The sequence below is a fragment of the Cynara cardunculus genome (assembly GCF_001531365.2).
Source record: "Cynara cardunculus var. scolymus isolate 2C chromosome LG 13, CcrdV1, whole genome shotgun sequence".
Classification (NCBI taxonomy): domain Eukaryota; kingdom Viridiplantae; phylum Streptophyta; class Magnoliopsida; order Asterales; family Asteraceae; genus Cynara; species Cynara cardunculus.
In genome coordinates, this window is record NC_037540.1 from 40,238,079 (window position 1) to 40,257,617 (window position 19,539).

Genomic DNA, 19,539 nt, shown 5'->3' on the forward strand with positions numbered 1-19,539 from the left:
GTATATATATATATATATATATGTATGTATGTATGTATGTATGTATGTATGTATGTATGTATGTATGTATGTATGTATGTATGTATGTATGTATGTGTGTGTGTGTGTGCAAGGTGTATGCATGCATGCATAAGGGTTTTTGTGAGAAAAAGGGGTTGTGTTAGCCGCCTTTCCTATTTTTGGAAAGTATAAAAGGGAGGTTGAGCCTCCATATTTTCTCTTCTTGCTTTTAAGTTTCTTGTTGTGCGATTTAAAAGAGAAGAGAAATTGACCGGATATCTTGTCTGGAAATTCAAGTTGATTTCAAGTGTTTGATTTCAAAAGCTTGTTAAAGTGAGTAATTTCTAAACTCTTTTGCATAAAATTATTACTGGTTTATATGAATTTTGTTTATTTTTGGAAAGAAATCAGTCTTTTGCTCAAGTGTTTTATCCGGGTATTAAACCGGACAAGGTTTGTTCGAATTGCTTTAAATCGGACAAAGGTTAAATGATGTATTGTCTGGATTGCTTTAAATCGGACAAAGGTTAAACGATGTATTGTCCGGATTATTTTAAACCGATCAAACGTTGAGCGGGTTATGATTGGTAAGAATAGTTATCTTTTTGAACTGAGAAGTAGGAATACGACCAAATGGTGGCCGGATTATTTTTAATCGGTCAAGTATTGAGCGTTGTCCGGACTTGATATCCGGACAAAGATGTTGATTTTGATTTCAAGTGATAAATCGATCAAGCTTTATGCGGTGTGTTGTCCGGATAAAGGTTGATTTAATTATAAGTGTTAACCGGACAAAGCTTATGCGATGTGTTATCCGGATTGTTGACCGGAGATGAAATCCGGCTAAGTTAAGTTGACCGGATTTGAGTTGTGCCTTGTGAAATTGTGATTTTATCATAAAATGAAGATTTGATATAAATGATTTTTGGATTAATAAATAATAATTCCATTGGCTGCGGTCTGTTTGGAATTGTTTTATGAAAAGTTTTGATGAGGAAATAAGGGTGGCATATCAAGGAGAGGTGTACCATGTGATAAGGGTGGCATATCAAGGAGAGGTGTACCATGGGATATGGGTGGCATATCAAGGAGAGGTGTACATTTGGATATAAGGGTGGCATATCAAGGAGAGGTGTACATTTGGATATAAGGGTGGCATTTGCATGTGTATTGTATGATATAACTCTTTCTATTATATCCCTTAAGACTACCGTGGTCTGGAATCTTTATTTCTTTGTGATGTAAAGATTTAGAATCAAGGTTCTTATTGAAAATCATAGTCTGGATGTTATTGAGGAGAAAACATCAGGTTTAGCCTAAAACTTTATTTAAACCTTGTTTTGATTTGAAAAGGTTTAAAAGTGGCATTATGTGAAACCTGATTGGTTCTGAGGTATGAGATTTATATAGCTAAACACTTTGTTTGAAGTGTGGAAAAGATCTAGTATTATATTCTTATTTATTCATATATTTGTTATATATATGAAATGTTGTTTTCCATAAAGATTTTGGTGATTTTCACCCTGAAATGACATAAATTGGGTATCTCACTAGACCTTTCGGTCTAACCCTCGTTTTGTGATTTTAACTATGTGTTGCAGGAGGTACGGACAGTAAGGGAAAGGGGAAAATTTAATATTTTCATATACACATTTTTACTTGAAGATCTGCTTTGATGTATAGTTGTGATTGATTAGTACAAGTGATGTATTAGAATTTTTGGACCTTGTATTTGGTCATATTAGATTYTTGTACTAAGGGACCTGAATGGGATAATATTATGTGTTTCTTTTGTATGAAATATGTGTTACATGCAATGTATGGTTTGGGGGTGTTACATTATGTTATTAATTGTATTACCTTAATTAATAGGTAAATGGCGTTTTAGTAAAATAATTAATTATAATTTAAATATTTTTCTTATTTAATAGTTATCAAATTCGGTTTTCTTAATTATCTCAACAAAATTGTATCACAGTCGTGTACCACATTGTGGTTGTGTGTGGCCTAAAACTCAGATCACATCTATTATCAACTCATGTTCAAAACGTTATCACAGTTGTATCACACTGTGTAACACAATTGGTTTTGTGTCTTACTGTTATAAATTCTTGGGTATCACAACGTGTATCATATTTGTTTTGTGTTTTACTGTTAGAAATTCTTGGTCAGAGAGAAAGAGGGGGAGAGATGAGAGAGATTTTAAAAAGACTAATTTACCCCTATATATTATCAGTAAATTTAAATTATTTGAAAATTAATGAATAATTACCAAAATTAATATGTTTAATAATAATCATTGATTATTAATAATGTGTTGTTGAGATTGAATCTCACAGTTATCACAAACAATCGAGTTTTCCCTTGATTGGACCCCTATATGTGTGTGTATGTAGGTAGGGTTGGGTTCACGTGAGACAAATGGTTTTCGTGAGACCCGTAAGACCAATTTATGTTCATTGATCAACTTTATAAGTTAATGATCTAATGGTCTAAAGTTGCACGGTGGCAATTTTGTGATTATTGAGAAGTCTCGTGGCAATTTTGTGATTATGAATGTTCAGATTGTAGATAAAATCCAAGGGTTAAGAATTGGTCTTATGAGTCTCACGAAAAATCTTTGGTCTCACATGATCTCAAGTCTCTCTCTATATATACATGTAATATTAATACTTTCTTTAGAATGTTATCAAATTTATCAATTATAATTTTTATTTTTATTGAGTAAATGAGATCATGATGATTAAATTAGGGAAAAAAAGGATCGGAAAAATAAAGATAACAAAAAGAAATGTTGTTTCTAAAAGAATATATTTATAATTACTAGAAGGATATTCGCGCAATGCAGAGAGATAAATATTCATTTTAATGTTTAGTTTTTATTCTGTCTCAATCGATATAATACGATTTTATGTGGTTTTGAGAAGACGATAATGTTTTTATTTTTGAATAAAATATAAATTCGAAAATAACATAAAAATTTACAAAATAAATAAATAAATTGATATTAATATCAAATTAATTATATATAGTTCTCGTTTTTTTTTTTGTGTGTAACTTCTTAAATTTAATTACAAAGTAATTTATTTTTGATTTAATAATATAATTTTTTATAAAGATAATAATTAAATTAGAACTCAATAATTATTTTAATTATAATTTAAATTTTCAATATTCAAAATGAATGTTTATCATGTATTTTATTATCTTTATCCCCAGTTAGTTACACGGATTTAAAATTTGAGTTTTAATAAGTTGTATTTATGCAAAATTACTTGTAATCTTGAATTTTAAGTAATATGCATTAATAAACAGTACTTCATGCATAAAAAATAGTTTTTAAGTGTTTTTCTCAAATACTTTATAATATAGTATAGATATTTAGAATAACATTACAGTGTTCAAATGTTTTATAAAAAAAATTAGATATAAAATCATTACTATATTTATAAATTAATGTTTTACTCATAAGTTTGATTTCTGACGATATTATTTGTAGTTTAAAATGATTTTTCTTTACTATTTATCTGTAACCTGTTCCATTACCCGCAATTTAAATAAGCAGGACATAGATATGGATAATTCATTTATTTACTCGTTATTTTACGTGGATGGGGTAATGGAGTAATTTGTACGCTTTGTCAGCCTACCCACGGTTTAGGGCTAGCAACAGGTAGGGTAAAAACAATTTTGTTACCCTATCAACTCAAAATAGCGGGTAACGGAATGAGTAATTATCCATTTTATAAACTCTCATCCATATCCTATCCTACCCATTACATTATAACACGTAACAAAATGAGTAATAAATAAATGGTAAACAAAATCTCATTTTAAATTATGTTTGTTAAAGAGACTGATTTTTGACCATCTTTAACCCTAGTTACGTTTTTTTAGATGCACCCGTTACAACTAGGACTGATTATAAGGGACCAACAATGCACCCGTTACGACTAGGACCGGTTATAAGGGACCAACAAGGACCAAACCAAATTACAACCGGTTAATGCTCCTGCCGATTAAGCAGTTTAAACCCCATTGCACATGCTCTTAAGCTTGCAAATGATGTAGGACCAAACACAAACCCCAAATGCATCACAAGTTCTTATTACTTCCCTTTGTGCATTGAAGAATACAATTTCTTTGGGAAGTAATGAATAATTATATATACCTATATATATTGACGTGAGACCAGCCTGTTTTCGTGAGACCACATTTTTACACTTGAAACTTCACAACAAAAACACTGTGAAGGTTAAAAAAAAGTCACCTTCACAACATTTTGCTGTGAAGTTTCAAGTGTAAAAAGGTGGTCTCATGAAAACAGGCTGGTCTCACATGATCCCAAGTCTATATATATATATAGGGTTGGGTTCACGAAAGACCAGTTTGTTTTCCTGAGACCCGTGAGACCACTTTTTTACACTTGAACCTTCACAGCAGAACGTTGTGAAAGTAACGTTCACTATTTTTGCTGTGAAGGTTTGGCTTTTTTTACCTTCACAGAGTTTTGCTGTGAAATTTCAAGTGTAAAAGGTAATCTCACAAAAACAGATTAGTCTCACATGAACCAAATCATATATATATATATATATATATATATATATACACACACACACTCTCTCTCTAACAAGGCTGGATTGGGATCTAGATACTGTTAAACCTTTGGTTTGGGGGTATTGCATCTTGTTTCCAACATTTCAAAGGCATTCCACAAGCAGGAATCTAAAGCTGCCAAAAAATTTAAGCCCAGAAGACAAAGGGAATCAATCATCCATAGAAAAGTCATAATTTTGAAGATCAAAAGTCAACTTCCTTTTCTTCTGTTTCCCTGTCTTCCTACTTATTTCTTCCATTGCCCCATTTCGGCACCCAAATCAAATGTAAACAAAATTAGAAAAAAACGAATCCTAACCGCTCTGTCCAGCTGCTCAACAAAAACAAAGAAAGAAAAAAAGAGAAATTTTGATGTTTGTTTGGGATTGAATTTGAAATGCTTAGCTTGGTTCGGGTGCCAATACTTTCAGACTCCGCATCCATTCACAGAAGCTTGGTTCATCAAAGTGAATAAAACTGCTTTTCAACTTTGTTCTTTCTTCTGTACTCAATGTTCTAAGCTGCGGAAATCTTGCTTCCTGTGAACAAAAGTTCCCACTTAGTGTAAATAAACCAAACCAAATGAGCCCAGTATATCCCGCCCGGAGGTAAAACGTATGCAGATCTGACCTCTATCCCTAAAGAGTAGAGTGTTTGTTAAAGTGTGTGAAAGAAAGAAATACAAATAAAAATATCCACTTAGTGTAAAAAAGGTTAAAAACCGAATGACTCCAGTATATCCCACCAAAAGGTGGTGTCTCGGAGGGTAAGATGTGTGAAGACCTGACCTCTAGACAGGTTGTTAAAAGTGTGTGAAAGGAAGAAATACAGATAAAAGTATCCACTTAGTGTAAAAAAAGTTAAAAACCAAACGACGCCGGTATATCCCACCATCCCACCAAGAGGTGGCATCTGGGAGGGTAAAATGTACGTCAGTAGTCGTTAAAGTGTGTGAAAGGGAGAAACGCAGATAAAAGTCTACACTTAGAGGTTGTTTGGTTGATTTTTCATCAAGTTCTGTATGAATAAAGCTCTGTCTCAATTAATCTGTTTGTATAGATAAGGAAGGTTTTTTGTTTGGGAGGGTTTTTTCATAGATGGAAGAAACGTATTTTTAATCGAATAAGCTATGAGTCTTATTAAGCTTATTAAGTTGCTAACAAACAAGCCCTTATAATGTGATTAGATTAGAGCATCCACAATAGAGCTTTTTGGAGCGGTTTTTGAAGAGCTTATTGGCCACATCATATTGTGAAAAAGCTCATGACAACAAATTTCATCTTTTTGCTTGTAACGGCACAAGCTCTCAAAGTGCCACCTAAGCTCGTGGGACCCACTTTTCAGAAAAAGCTTTAATGAAAAATTGTGGAAGCTCTTTAGTTTATTTGCCACTTTTCTGCACAAGAATGACGGAAAACCAACACGATTATGATCCACTCACTTGCTCATAGGGAGGGTCCTTGTGTGCAGGGATTAGCCGAGACACGAAATACCTTGCTTGAGAGCTGCCCTCCTGTTACAAACCAGTTTTCCCATAAAAAAGTTACTTTCTTCTATAAAATACTAGTTATGATGGTTTGAGGAATACAAGTTATCGGATTGAAATATTACTTTGAATGCAAGAATTCTAGGAGCTGGGAATCTCATCTCTGTCAGTTCTTCTGCCAACGTTCTGCAGGCCGCTAGAGCTGCTGCACTTCTTCCTTCCTGGGCCGCAAGTTCAGCACCCTAAGTTGAACTCACCAACAGTAAAAGATTAGAATAATTTTACATCTTCCTACTAAAAGATAATGGGTTATGAAGAACACAGGTATACAGAGACAGATTTGTAGTTTCTTGATTCCAACTTCGGATAGTTTCTTGATTATTTTTCATTTTTCTTTGTTGAGGGGAGGAGGTTGATTGTTTTTTGGTCATAAGTTTTACAACCATCAAACTCGTCACCATTTATCTTTTTAAGACCGTTAGTGATTATATAGAGAGAGAGACTGTATACTAACTTAAATGTCTTTATTTTCCTAAGAAATGTAACTAGTTTGACGTTAACCAGTAGTATGGATCAGATATATCCAGATTAATCAGGCAAAAAAGAAACCAAAGGTTATTATGACAGTTTAAAAGGCGTTGAGGGATAGACTTAAAAACCAAAGCAAAAAAGAAAAAGGAGAAGGAAAAAAAAGGCAATAAACAGAAAATTTGAAGACGAGAACTTATTTCTTTTACTAATATTTCCAAATTATGTTTCCCTAAGATCCAAACTAGTTTTCGATATAATATTGCCATCCAAAAGCAAGGAATGGAATCGTTTTCACTCTATTTTCTTCCAAAGGAGCTATGAACAAGTTTGCATGAGTGTAGGTGAATTGTAACTTCTGGTAAGCTACAAATAAATGTATATTTTTAACAATTGGAGGAGTTGGAAGAGAAGACCTAGGACAAAAAAAAAGATATCCAACATACAAGTGCTTGATCCAAGGATATATATATATATATATATATATGAGAGAGGGGGGGGGAGAGGTTCATGGGAAAACCCCAAAAACAAGGAGCATCCTGGTAATCATTCATCTGGACAGTATGCATATGCGCCTTCAAGTAATTAAAGTTATTTCTTGGTTTTTATGCACGTGTGCATGTTATGCACATATGCATACCGGACAAATTGCCTACAAATTACTTGTATGCACATGTGCATACCGTCCAGATGAATGATGCCTAGGGTGTTCATCAATTTTTCATTTTTCTGCGGTTTTCCCCTGAACCTGACCTATATATATATATATATATATATATATATATATAGAGAGAGAGAGAGAGAGAGAGAGAGTAATAAGGTAAGTTGCTTACCAACCAAATAAAGACATCAGTCCCATGATCAAGAACAACAGCTGCATCAGATTGCATTGCAAGGTCATGAGCCGGCAGCTCCTCAAAAGTGCCCCCTTCACGGTGCATAAGACATCTAGGAGCCACCATTCGGAGAGATAAATCAAAGGATGCATTCAAAAAGATATCCCGCAAAACAGACCTTTCGTCCTCATGACCAAGAATGCTACCTAAAAGTGGACCCCTCCTAAGATGGAATAGTAACTCAGGTAAGTAGGATAGCTCCTTCGGAAATTGATAAAGCTTCGACTTGGGCAATTGGGATCCAAATCTATTAGTAATGTCTTTAATTCTTTCATCTACCGTCTTTCGCACATCAATTGCATCGGAGAAGTTTTTGGCTCGCAAAAGACTCCTTTTGGCAATAAGGACTGCAGCCACTTCATCTTGAACACTATCAAGGTAAGATGAAATACTATCCACTGTGGGCAATCTAACAGTAATCACCCTTATGATATCAGCTTGATATAAATTCGAGAAGAAAATCCCAAATTGAAAATAAACATAATCGCTTTTGATATTTCCATGTGTCTCCATCGACACTGCAAAACACTGTGTTTCTTCCACGCTTAGCATTTGTATCGAGACCGAATTATCGTTCTTAAAAGCTTCATGGTTATCTGTATGCGCCTCCTCTCCTGGGCCTATAACTTGAGAAACCGTTATATCATCAGAACAACGGATTTCCATCAAACCATGAGAACCCGCTGCCCGAGTGGATGCTCTCTGCAAATTCACACCGAAAGCTTCACCAAAGTCGTCATGAAGAATCAAAATGCCGCCAGATGCTTTCACAAGGGGTTGCAGAATAGGAACTCTTACTGGGCATGTTCCAGCACATAAGATATCAATTAGTGTATTACGCCTATGAGCTTCACGACCCAAATGTTCCATCCACTTTAATGCGGTTTTTTCCATATGGGGATAGTTTGGATGACTAAAAGAATGCGGGACTGAACCGGGACCATACGTGTTTGGTCCTCCAGCACAGACTATGATTCTACTACTACCTCCAGGCTTTTTTACAACTCCCTGTGACATTTCAGCGGATGGTCCTTGAATAATGGCCAATGCAACCTCTATTGCAGCCCCCATGCAACGATCTCTAGATGCTTCAGGGAGATTTAGCTTATATGGCCTCAATGATGAAAATATCGAGTGTGCCACAGGTAAGGAAGCATGAATAGGAGACAAATAAACCCCGGTTCCATAAACCAGTTGTTTCAAAGATTCTTGATTTGGAGAAACATTACCAGGCAATAAGTCAGCAGATGCAATTGATCCTTCAGAGAGATCATACACTGAAACCGTGCGTCCATATGATACAATCCCGATTCTTGTTGTGGGAGAAAGTGAGTCTACAAATGCATGTAAGGAGCTCTGTAAATGTTGGAGATGGGGTTCGTCCAAACAATCATCTACTACAAGAACAATAGGTGCTGACATTCTTGAGTCAGACACGGGAACAAAACCAGGTCTTCTGTTCCCAGTTTGAACAAAATCAACCATTGGAAATGCAAGCTCTGGTAGATTAAGAAGCTCTTCCTTACTGGAAGCTATGTATTCACCTTCACTTCCATTCAGATTTCGGCAAATTACACATTGCCACTGCCCTGATCCAAGTAAGATGTTGCAATAAAGATTTGCATAAGCTCCACAATTTTGACAACGATGAGGATCCCGTTGAATTATTTGAGGACCAAGCAAAACCTCCCTCCCAGGAGAAACCAAAGCCCCAAAACCCAAGCTGGGTACATTCATCAATTTCTTTTGTTTCAGTACCTACATAGACCAAGTGTGGGAAACAAAAGTGGTACGTAAGTAAAATCTTTCATTTTGCCATGGATAGCCAATTCTGAAGAATGATGATTCAATATCTCAAGATAAAACATGGAGATAAAGTAAAATGTTCTTGGGGAAATACGATTAAAGGAACGGGTTTAAAGAATACCTTACGTGCTGAGAGTAGAACATTTGGTGCATCAGAAAGTGACACCATGTCCTCTGTGTCACTCAAAACCTGACGCTGAAACTCATTTGCCCCATCTGAAAAGTTTGAAGGGGGCGAGGCAGATAAGGATGGAACTGCAGAGAATGCAACTGGTTGAGGAGTTGCTGGAGATGTTCGAAATGGCACTGCAGCAGGTTGTACCGGTGAAGAAAATACAGGAGGTCCTGGCGGAGTGCTCAAATGTGGAGAGCTCCCCGTTCTAATTCCATTTGCAGATAAAGACAGTTGTGAGGGCTTGATGGAAGGGGAAAGTAGTTGGTTTGTTTGCACATTGGGTGGTGCAAATCTGGGACCCGGGGGCGGGGTGAAAGGAGGAGGAGTCAATTTGGTATCTGGTCTACGTGATTGTGCCTCAGGGGTGGAGGGGGTGATTCCAACAGAGTATCCAGCAGAAAAATTAGGCTGGTCGGCCATTGCAGCTCATATGTGAACCTAGACCTTAGGATCAAGATTTCTTGAATTGCTGAAACTAAGGACCTGTTTGATGAAACTAAATAAATAAGTGATACATAAATAAAAGGTGTGGATGAATTAGGATCTGTTTGGAGTTGGTGTTGAATGAAAAATAATTATTTCATAAATGTTCTCAATAACCATCATATGACACAAAATTATCAAGTAACTCTGGTTACATTTTGAACAAGAAATTGTTTGATAATACAGAATGATAAATGTTGAATGATTTTATCGCAGCATAATTCCCAAATTGAAGCATTTCTTTAGCAGTTACTTAGCAATTTGGTAACCAGAATTATAAATAAACACAACATAGAAACAGAAGAATTAATGGAAGGAATACAAACTGCTGAATTATATAAATACTAAATTTAATCAAATTGGGTTATTCCTCAAATAATAGTAATTGAATCAAAGATACATAATTCCATCTTGATGTAATAAACATAGGTATCAATCCTAAAAAACCAAAATTCTCTGCACCACATTTACACAACTGAAAGCCAAAATACAACCAACAAACTTTTCCTAATCAGTTATTACATTTCTTGAAAAGAAATGTGCTCCATGCAAGTCAAGCTTTAGCAGTTCAATCCAATTATAATTTATATCATGGAAAGTTCTTCTTGCAACCACAACTCATACTAACCATTGCTTGCGCCTGAAGTTTGTCCAGAAAAGAACATTAAATTAATACCCCCCATTGTTGGTTGTACACTATCATTACTTGGTCACACAAGTTATGATCAAATTAGTAACCAAGGCAATACCCCACCCAGGTGATAAAATTTGATGGGTTTCAAGTGTTTACAAGGGTAAATAAGTAAGCCACCCCATATATCCTAAATCCTTTAGAAAGGTTTTTAGTGCAAAGAACGTTAAAGCTCTTCATCAAAACAGACACACACTCGCACATGTACAATAGTTGCACAGTTATTTATCAAACATCAGCCCACTGCTCAAAGTACCTCCTTGTATCTTGATCACTACTAAAATGGCCAATTGGTCTTAATGAATTCGCTAATGATCATTAGAAAACCAAACCTTCATAAGTCCAACTTCCGATACACACACAAACATCTCTATCTCCCCTTCATTAACTTTGAGTTCAATGATGTCTACTGAACTTAATTGACGGTAAATCTGAAAAGCTAAGAACGTGGGTGCCAAGTGCAATGACCAACCTAAAACTACAAAAATTTGATTTATTGCGAATATTTGGATGGAAGCAAGTAAGAGAAGATTCATAAATGGTGAATCATACAGTTACTACAGAAAACAAAAGCAGCAATAGAACCAATTATGTTTTCGTTTCCCTACAATGTCTGAAAAAGAAAAGATGTGTGTGTGTGAATACCTGACGATAGATTTAGTAGAATTCAACGAAAATATAATCTGCTCGCCACAGCATCATGTTAAAGCAAATAACTTCGCTATTTTATACGCATAATTAATCAGGGGGGAATTCTGTCAAATGGGGCCAGTAACAGCTACCTTTTCTCGCATAATTCAGATGATCGAGCATGTGCATTTCTAGAGAGTCATCAAATTGAACTACAAATTATATAAGTATCAGATCTCCAAATGCAAATACTCAAAACCCTATATAAAATTAAGATCTTCAAAACGAAAACCCTTGATCAAGCATTCGAGCAGGCACAAATTAGGGGGAAATCGAATGAAATCAAATCCATGAAACAAGACCCTTGTTGAAAAATCTTACTAGAAGCAAAACCCTTGGCGAAAGTAACGCAAAATTGGAAAAGAAACAATACCCTAAAATCGAATGAAAGGTTAAAGAATGAAAAGAATCTTACTTGAAGATTCGAAGACGTAGAATTGAAGAATTTTCGGCTGAAGGATCGGTGAAGAGAAGAAGACTCGGAAGAATCAAGACGTTCTTGAGGTATGTCGGAGATATAAAAAAAAAGGAAATGGGGGAGAAGGGTGGGCAATTTCGTAAGTAAGTGGTGGTATCAGGTCTGAACGATTTTGATCGATTATTGACCAACAAAATTTGTCCAAACGATATTTGTACTTATATATACACATAACACTATCCCTTTACCAAACACTCAGGGTCGTTTATCAAACACTTATCCGATAATCGTTTATCAGTAAAATTTAACATTATTATTTACTTATCGGGTAAAACTTTTATCCACTAAAACGGCATTGTATGCAACAATTTACCTAGTAAGCTTTTACTATGATAAGAGTCATCATCCTCACTTACCGGGTAAGACTCCCGATCATTGTCTCCTACTTATCGGGTAAGATTCTTGGTCCTTACCATATTCATCCGGTAAGGTAATGTGACTTGGTAAGCGCTTACCTGGGTAAATTAAAAACCATTTTTTATGTATGAAGTACTGTTTATTGATATATATTACTTAAAATTCAAAATTATAAGTAATTTATATGTAAGTACAACTTATTAAAGCTTCATGTTTGAATTCGTGGAACTAACTCCAGATAAGCATAATCAAATAAATGATAAATATTTCATTTTAAATATAAAATATAATTAGGATAATCATTGACTTCTAACAAAATATTTGATTATGTATGAAGTATTGTTTATTGATATATATTACTTAAAATTCAAGATTATAAGTAAAAATTAAAAATCATTTTTTTATGTATGAAGTACTATTTATTGATGTATATTACTTACAATTCAAGATTATAAGTAAATTTTATATAAGTATAACTTATTAAAGCTTCATGTTTGAATTCGTGTAACTAACTGCAGATAAGCATAATCAAATAAATAATAAATATTTTATTTTAAATATAAAATATAATTAAGATAATTATTGACTTCTAACAAAATACTTGATTATTATCTTTATAAAAAATTATATTATTAAACCTAAATTAAATTACTTCGTTATGTTAAATTAAATTATAATAAAAAGGGAAAATTGCACCAAAATAGAACCAACTTTCACATGATTCCTATTTTGGGGAACGAACTTTCAAAATCGTCATTTTGGGGAACCAACTTTCACCTGATTTATATTTTGGGGAACCAACTTTCAAAATCGTGATTTTGGGGAACCAACTTGCACCTAATTATTGTTTTAGGGAACTAACTTGCAAAATAATTATAGAAAAATGGGAAAATTACACCAAAATGGAACCAACTTTCACCTGATTCCTATTTTGGGGAACCAACTTGCAAAATAATTATAGAAAAATGGGAAAATTACACCAAAATGGAACCAACTTTCACCTGATTCCTATTTTGGGGAACCAACTTTTAAAATCGTCATTTAGGGGTCTCTATCGAACTTTTTGTTTATTTAAGGGTCTGATTGATCTGTTAAACAGGTAACAGATAATTTAAGTGTCTCTATCAAACTTTTGGTTGGATTTGCCAAATTTGATTTAAACTTTAATATTGACACAGATTGGTTAGATATGAAAATCTTGAATGTGATATTTAATATTTATTTTTTATTGCTTCAATTAATTTTTTTCTATTAAATTGATTTTTTATTGCATTAGTAAAAAACAATTTTTATCGTGGTAATTTGGATTTTTTTCGAAAAATCTTCAATTTGATATTTGAATTTAAAAAACGAGATTTGAAATGAAAAATAGATTTTATTGCATTAATTTTTGAAAAGAAATGAATTTTAGTTATTTTTCTATAATTATTTTGCAAGTTGGTTTCCCAAAATAGGAATCAGATGCAAGTTGGTTCCCCAAAATGACGATTTTGAAAGTTGGTTCCCTAAAATAGGAATCAGGTCCAAGTTGGTTCCCCAAAATAGGAATCAGGTGAAAGTTGGTTCCCCAAAATAAAAATCAAGTGAAAGTTGGTTCCCCAAAATGACAATTTTGAAAGTTGGTTCCCCAAAATAGGAATCAGGTGAAAGTTGGTTCCATTTTGGTGCAATTTTCCCTAATAAAAATTTTGAATTAAAGAAAATTACACAACACAAAAAAAAATTAAATATCTAATTTGATACTAATATCGATATAGTTTTTTCAAGTTTTTATAATATTTTCAAATTTATATTCTATTAAAAAATAAAACATTATCGTTTTCTCAAAACCACATAAAACCGTATTATATCGACATAAATAAATAATAAAACGAAACATTAAAATCAAGATGTGTCTCGATGCATTGTATGAGTACTCTTCTAGTATTCCTATAATAAAACTAGTAGGAATGTGTAAAATTCGAAACCGAACCGAAAATAAAGGGGTGTTTGGTTTATGGAATTTGGTGGAATTGGAAGGAATTGGAATGTCCAAATCTTTGACCAAATTCCAAATCTCATGTTTGGTTCACATAATAGGTGTGAAGGAATCGTTCCAATTCCATCCAATTCCTTAATTCATTGATTTCACAATTCCACCGCATATACCACGGATTTCAAATTCCAATCCGACAAATTTCTTAGCCCTCATCCATTCATCGACGCTGTATCTCGATTTGCTCTGTTCTGCTATGCTCGATCTTGCTTAAAACTAAGAATGACAACAGACCTGGTTCAGGCCGGTTATTGGTATCCCTGTTTAAGAAACCGATAACTAAAATCGTCCCCATGACCGTCCTGATCCCTGTCGGGGATCTTATCGGGTCCAGTGGTTTCCCCGATCCCCGTTGGGGAATTCGTGAAGGTAAAAATCCTCTTTTTCCCTTGCACCGTTGGTTGTAACCAAACCGAAACAGATCTAAAAATCCTCGTTAAAATCCCCGAATTTAATATTATATATATATATATTAAAATTAATATATATACACATATCAAGCCGGGTCGGGCCGATGATCACCGTCCCCGTCCCCGTTAAAATCTCCGAATTTGTCCCCGATCCCCGTCCCGTCCCCGATAAGATATCCCTGAACCCAACCCGAAAGTTTCGGTTTCAGTTTTTTTTGCCTGTAATTTTTTCGTTGAATTCCGTGAACAAAACAAAAAAATCCCAATTCGATTAAGAATTTCATTCCAATTTCATCCAACCAAACGCAATCAAAAAACATGGTCAAATTCCATTTCATTCCCTCAAAGTCAAATTCATTTGATGAATTCCAATTCCATTGAATTTCATTATACGAACCAAACGCCCCCTAAGAGTTTTGTTAGTGATTTAAATGTCCTGAAATTCAAAAACTCGAAACCCAAATTTTGGGGATATTTAAGTGTGGGTTGGTTTAGATTTTTGCCACGCGACCAATCCAACAACTAGAAACATAGGGGTCATTTAATCATTTGGGAACTCCAATTTTAAGGGCCGTTTACTAAACATTTGCTTTGGTAAGTGCTTACAAGTTCAATTACCTTACTGGATGAACATAACAAGAACTGAGAATCTTACCTAGTAAGAGGGAAGATAATGATCTTACCCAGTAAGTGAGGGTGATGACTCTTATCTGGTAAACACGTATCAAATTATAAACGTTTACCATCAATTCAATGTGATGGCCGAGAATGTTACTCCATAAGGTAAACAAGAGTCATGAGTCTTAAAAATAAGCTCTTACCTGGTAAGTGTTTGGTAAATAACCCCTTATTGTATTTCTATAATTAATAATGAAAGGATATTTTTGTAATTTGATGATTAAAGTGACAACTTATCAAATCTCATATGTATCTCTCTTTCCATGTCTCACGACAACTTATCAAATCTCATATTTATCCAGTAAGGCAGTGTGACTTGATAATCGCTTATCCGGGTAAGCGTTTGGTAAACGGCCCCGTAGTCTTCTCCGATGGTACCAAAACCTTACAGCGTTGTACTTTTAATTTTAATATTTTTTATCATTTAAACATTGTAAATTTAATCAAATATTACTAAAAATTATAATATTCAATTGCATTGGTGATTCTTGTATGTGTTAGCTATTTTGATTTGTTTGCAGAGTTTTAAGAGAGGTTGTTTCTTTATTTGAAAAATATAATATTTAATTTAACAAAAAACTTACACAATGGTAAAAAAAAGTTTAAATTTCATGTATTGTTTGATATATAATATTGCATACATGTTAATTTTAAAAAAAGAGTTATCGATTTGGGTGTCTTTTGTCTTCTATAATATGTAAAAAAAATACGATATTATAATCTCAAATAATATTTATTGTAATTTTTAGTAAACATATTTGATTAAATTTATAATTTTAAAATGATAAAAAAAATATTAAAATTAAATACAATATTGTAGTAGAAATTGGTGATGTTATAATAAAGTTGTTGGGTCACCTATTGATTTGGTGATGACCCACTGATTTGTTCTTCTACCTTAGCAACACTTAGTAGTTATTGGTTCTTTGTAAGTTGGTGTCTTGGTACATATTTAAAGCCATTGGCAAAATCGAAGACTAGCCGATGTGAAGACAGAAGGTCACCGATGCGGTGTTGTGGATCAACTGTCTAATATACACACCAAGACTCCGAAGTAGCTGAAATGCATATTGAAAATATTTTGAAGCTACAAGCYGATTGAAGGAAGATCTTCATAGACCGAAGATTGAAAATCTTCATGGACTCAAGATTGAAGATCATGGACCGAAGATTGAAAATCTCCATGGATCGAAGACTTGTGTGTAGCTGCTTGAAGCTTCATATCCATCCAAAKGAGATCTTCCTACAGACTGACCATATCTCTGCAAGGTTTGTCTCTGCATGAACTGTGCAAGYTTGTCTCTGCATGAATTGTGTTGTATGCATGCAGTGTACGATGAAAATGAGATATCAACATTGGTCAGGTCAACCCCTGCCTTCTTATCCTCAAGTGACAAGTGTCCCCATGCATTAAATGCTGAAGGCAGTATATAAAGGCAGTGTGCATCTCCCATACATACACTTGGCTTTTGAAAGATTACTCTGTGCACTCTCAAAGCAATCGGCTATTTCCTTCTACTCCCTTGCTCTCCTATGTGTGAAGAGATTCTTAGTGTTCTTCATTTCCTTTCAAGAACTCTCTGTGTTGTTCTTGAAAGTTCTTCTCTTTGTAAGATTGTTTAGGTTAGGTTTTCCTTTCCTATCTTCCGCAACAATCTTTTGTAATTCTGTGTGTATTAATTCTTGATATAAATCAATAAGAATTAAAAAGTTGAAAAAAGTCTGTGTAATTGTATTCAACCCCCCTTCTACAATTACTTTCTGTTTATTGTCTTACCCTTCGGGACTAACAAAAGTAATTTTGAATGTACAATGTTATAATAAGAAATATCATGTATGCACTATCGTACATGTGAACAGCCTACGTGGACGATGTGGTGACAAATAAACCTGATATAAAGGGTAAATTTAATTTAAAATGTTACTCAATGCTATAACGGGTGAATTTTTTAAAGTACGATTATCTAATAAAAAGTATTTTGAGAGTATATTGATGTAATAAGAAAAACATAAAGTAAAATGCTATGATAAGGAATTTTGTAAAAGTATGTTACTATTTCGCACATTTTGTCCAAAAAATTAATATCATATAAAACTTTAAGAGTAAACTACAATTTGGTACATGTGGTTTGGTGGTTATAACACTTTTGGCGCATACACTTTCAAAATTAAAATTGACCATTATGACGTGTAAAAACGACTGAATTTGATCCCTCTCTTAAACATTCGTTGGAACAACCTGTTAAACGAGGGACATTCTCATCATTTTACTGGTTTTTTGTTTTTAACCCTTTCAAAAATCACAGGGACCAAAATTGTAGTTCACATACTCATCTCCGACCAACTTCATCTTCTACAGACAAAAACATGTATCAAGATCAATCTCAAAATCAAAATCAATTTCAAAATCCAAATTTCAAATTAATGGAGAAGAACCGTGACTAAGAGGGTGTTTGGGATTGTTTATAAAAATAACTTATTGACTTATTCCGGTGTGACACCGGTAATAAGCACTTTTGAGTGTTTGGATAAACAACTTATGCCGGTGCCAACCCGGTAATAAGGAGTTTTTGAATAAGTTAAACCCTTATGACTTATAATAAGTTGATAAGTGCTTTTATATAAAAGCTTAAGTTGTTTCAAATAAGCAATCCCAAACACCCCCTAATCTATATAAATTACACATAAAACCAAATCCAAATCTAAATTAAATCAAACCCATGTATATATCTTCAAAGAGTAAATCTCATGGAAGGAGATATATCCACGTATCTTTATCTCAAAATTAAAATCAAACCCTAACTAACATGTATATCTGTTGTAGATGAAGTAAACAGAGGAATAATATTTATGCCTTTTGCATCCCCAATGAGTTTGCTTCATAATCCATAGATCTTGATGGTTTGGTAAACCTAAGAGGGAGAGGGGGCGACAACGAGGTGCTTCGATGGGGCAAATGAAATCAGGAGAGAGGTACGCCGATGAGGAGGTCCTATAACTAGATGCATCGCTTTGGTCGGTTATTTTCGATTTTGTTGTGACCAGAGGGAGAGGGACGTTGACAAGGATCCTTGGAGATTTGATGTGGGTGGAAGAATGGTGGTGCCACTTTGGGGTTCATTGATGGAGATGGGTGGGTATGGGTTGGCCGACAGAGGGTTATTGTCAGCGAGGTATATGCCGATGAAAACCTTGTTTAGATAATGCAAACCGTACTCGTGTTGTAAAACATTTGGCATGCTTTGAAAACTGTAAAGACATATCATATGCATAACATGCAATTGGAAATACAAAGTATGCATGAAAATACTGAATATTTTTTAAATAGATAATTTATTATATACGACAAATGAAGTCAAACACCACCCTCATTTTATGAGGTGTGAACTCTTGATCTTCTTGAAGGCTGAGCTATCGTGACTCTGATACGGATAAGCCAAAGACCATTCGGCAAAAAATATTGAATATTTTAGTAATGTAATAATGCACATGTCACGGTTCGAAAATCACATTCGACTCATATTTGGTAGGGATGGTGATTTGTCCCGACCCAGTGCGGAACCCAGTTCACCCCACCCGAACGGGGACGGGGATTCCCCGCTAAAACGGGTCCCAGGGCTGGGGCCGGGGATCCCCGGTAGACTCAAACAGGAGACGGGGGATGTTACTCAAACCGGGGTCGGGGATCCAAGATAGAATCAAATTAAAAGATAATATTTATGGGGTTTTATCGGGTTTTGACCGGGGATTGCTAGAGATATGACCGAGGATGGCATGATAATCCTCGTACCCGCTGGGGACGGGGCACGGGGGACGTTACTACAAACCAGGGCCGGGGATTACAAAACCCGTTCCATCCCCGCCCCGTTGCCATGCCTAGTATTTGGTCAAGGCATGTTTAGTTGGTCATTTGTGAATGTTACCTACGTAATACACAATTACACATGTCTAATCGTTCACTTAAATTGACCATCAATCAGACATATAATATTTATACATGAGCAATTGGCCTAATTAACTGATTTTATAACAAAAAGATTATCATTATTATGCAATGCACGATGCATAATACTGATTAGTTATAAATTTTGAAGGGGGGCGATTGCATCTGCTATACTTCGTCATTGAAGAAATGGTTTGTTAACAAATTAATAGGTTGTTAGGGGTTCCCTTGTAATTTAACTAAGATAAGGGTTGGGTTGTGTAATATTCCATTTTAGGGGGGCAGTT

The 19,539-nt window shown here is 34.5% G+C and overlaps 1 protein-coding gene across 1 annotated transcript; it reads right to left on the bottom strand.

Annotated features, from left to right (window-relative positions):
• Positions 1–4,653: 4,653 nt before the first annotated feature.
• Positions 4,654–11,880, bottom strand: LOC112525764 (protein transport protein SEC23). Its single transcript, XM_025136022.1, has 6 exons — positions 11,767–11,880; positions 9,434–9,970; positions 7,444–9,264; positions 6,208–6,324; positions 6,038–6,109; positions 4,654–5,135 (listed from the first exon to the last, which is right to left on the bottom strand). Exons 2-6 carry the CDS (start codon positions 9,905–9,907, stop codon positions 4,998–5,000), a joined length of 2,622 nt encoding a protein of 873 aa, XP_024991790.1. The 5' UTR covers positions 9,908–9,970; positions 11,767–11,880; the 3' UTR covers positions 4,654–4,997.
• Between the last annotated feature and the right edge of the window lie 7,659 nt (positions 11,881–19,539).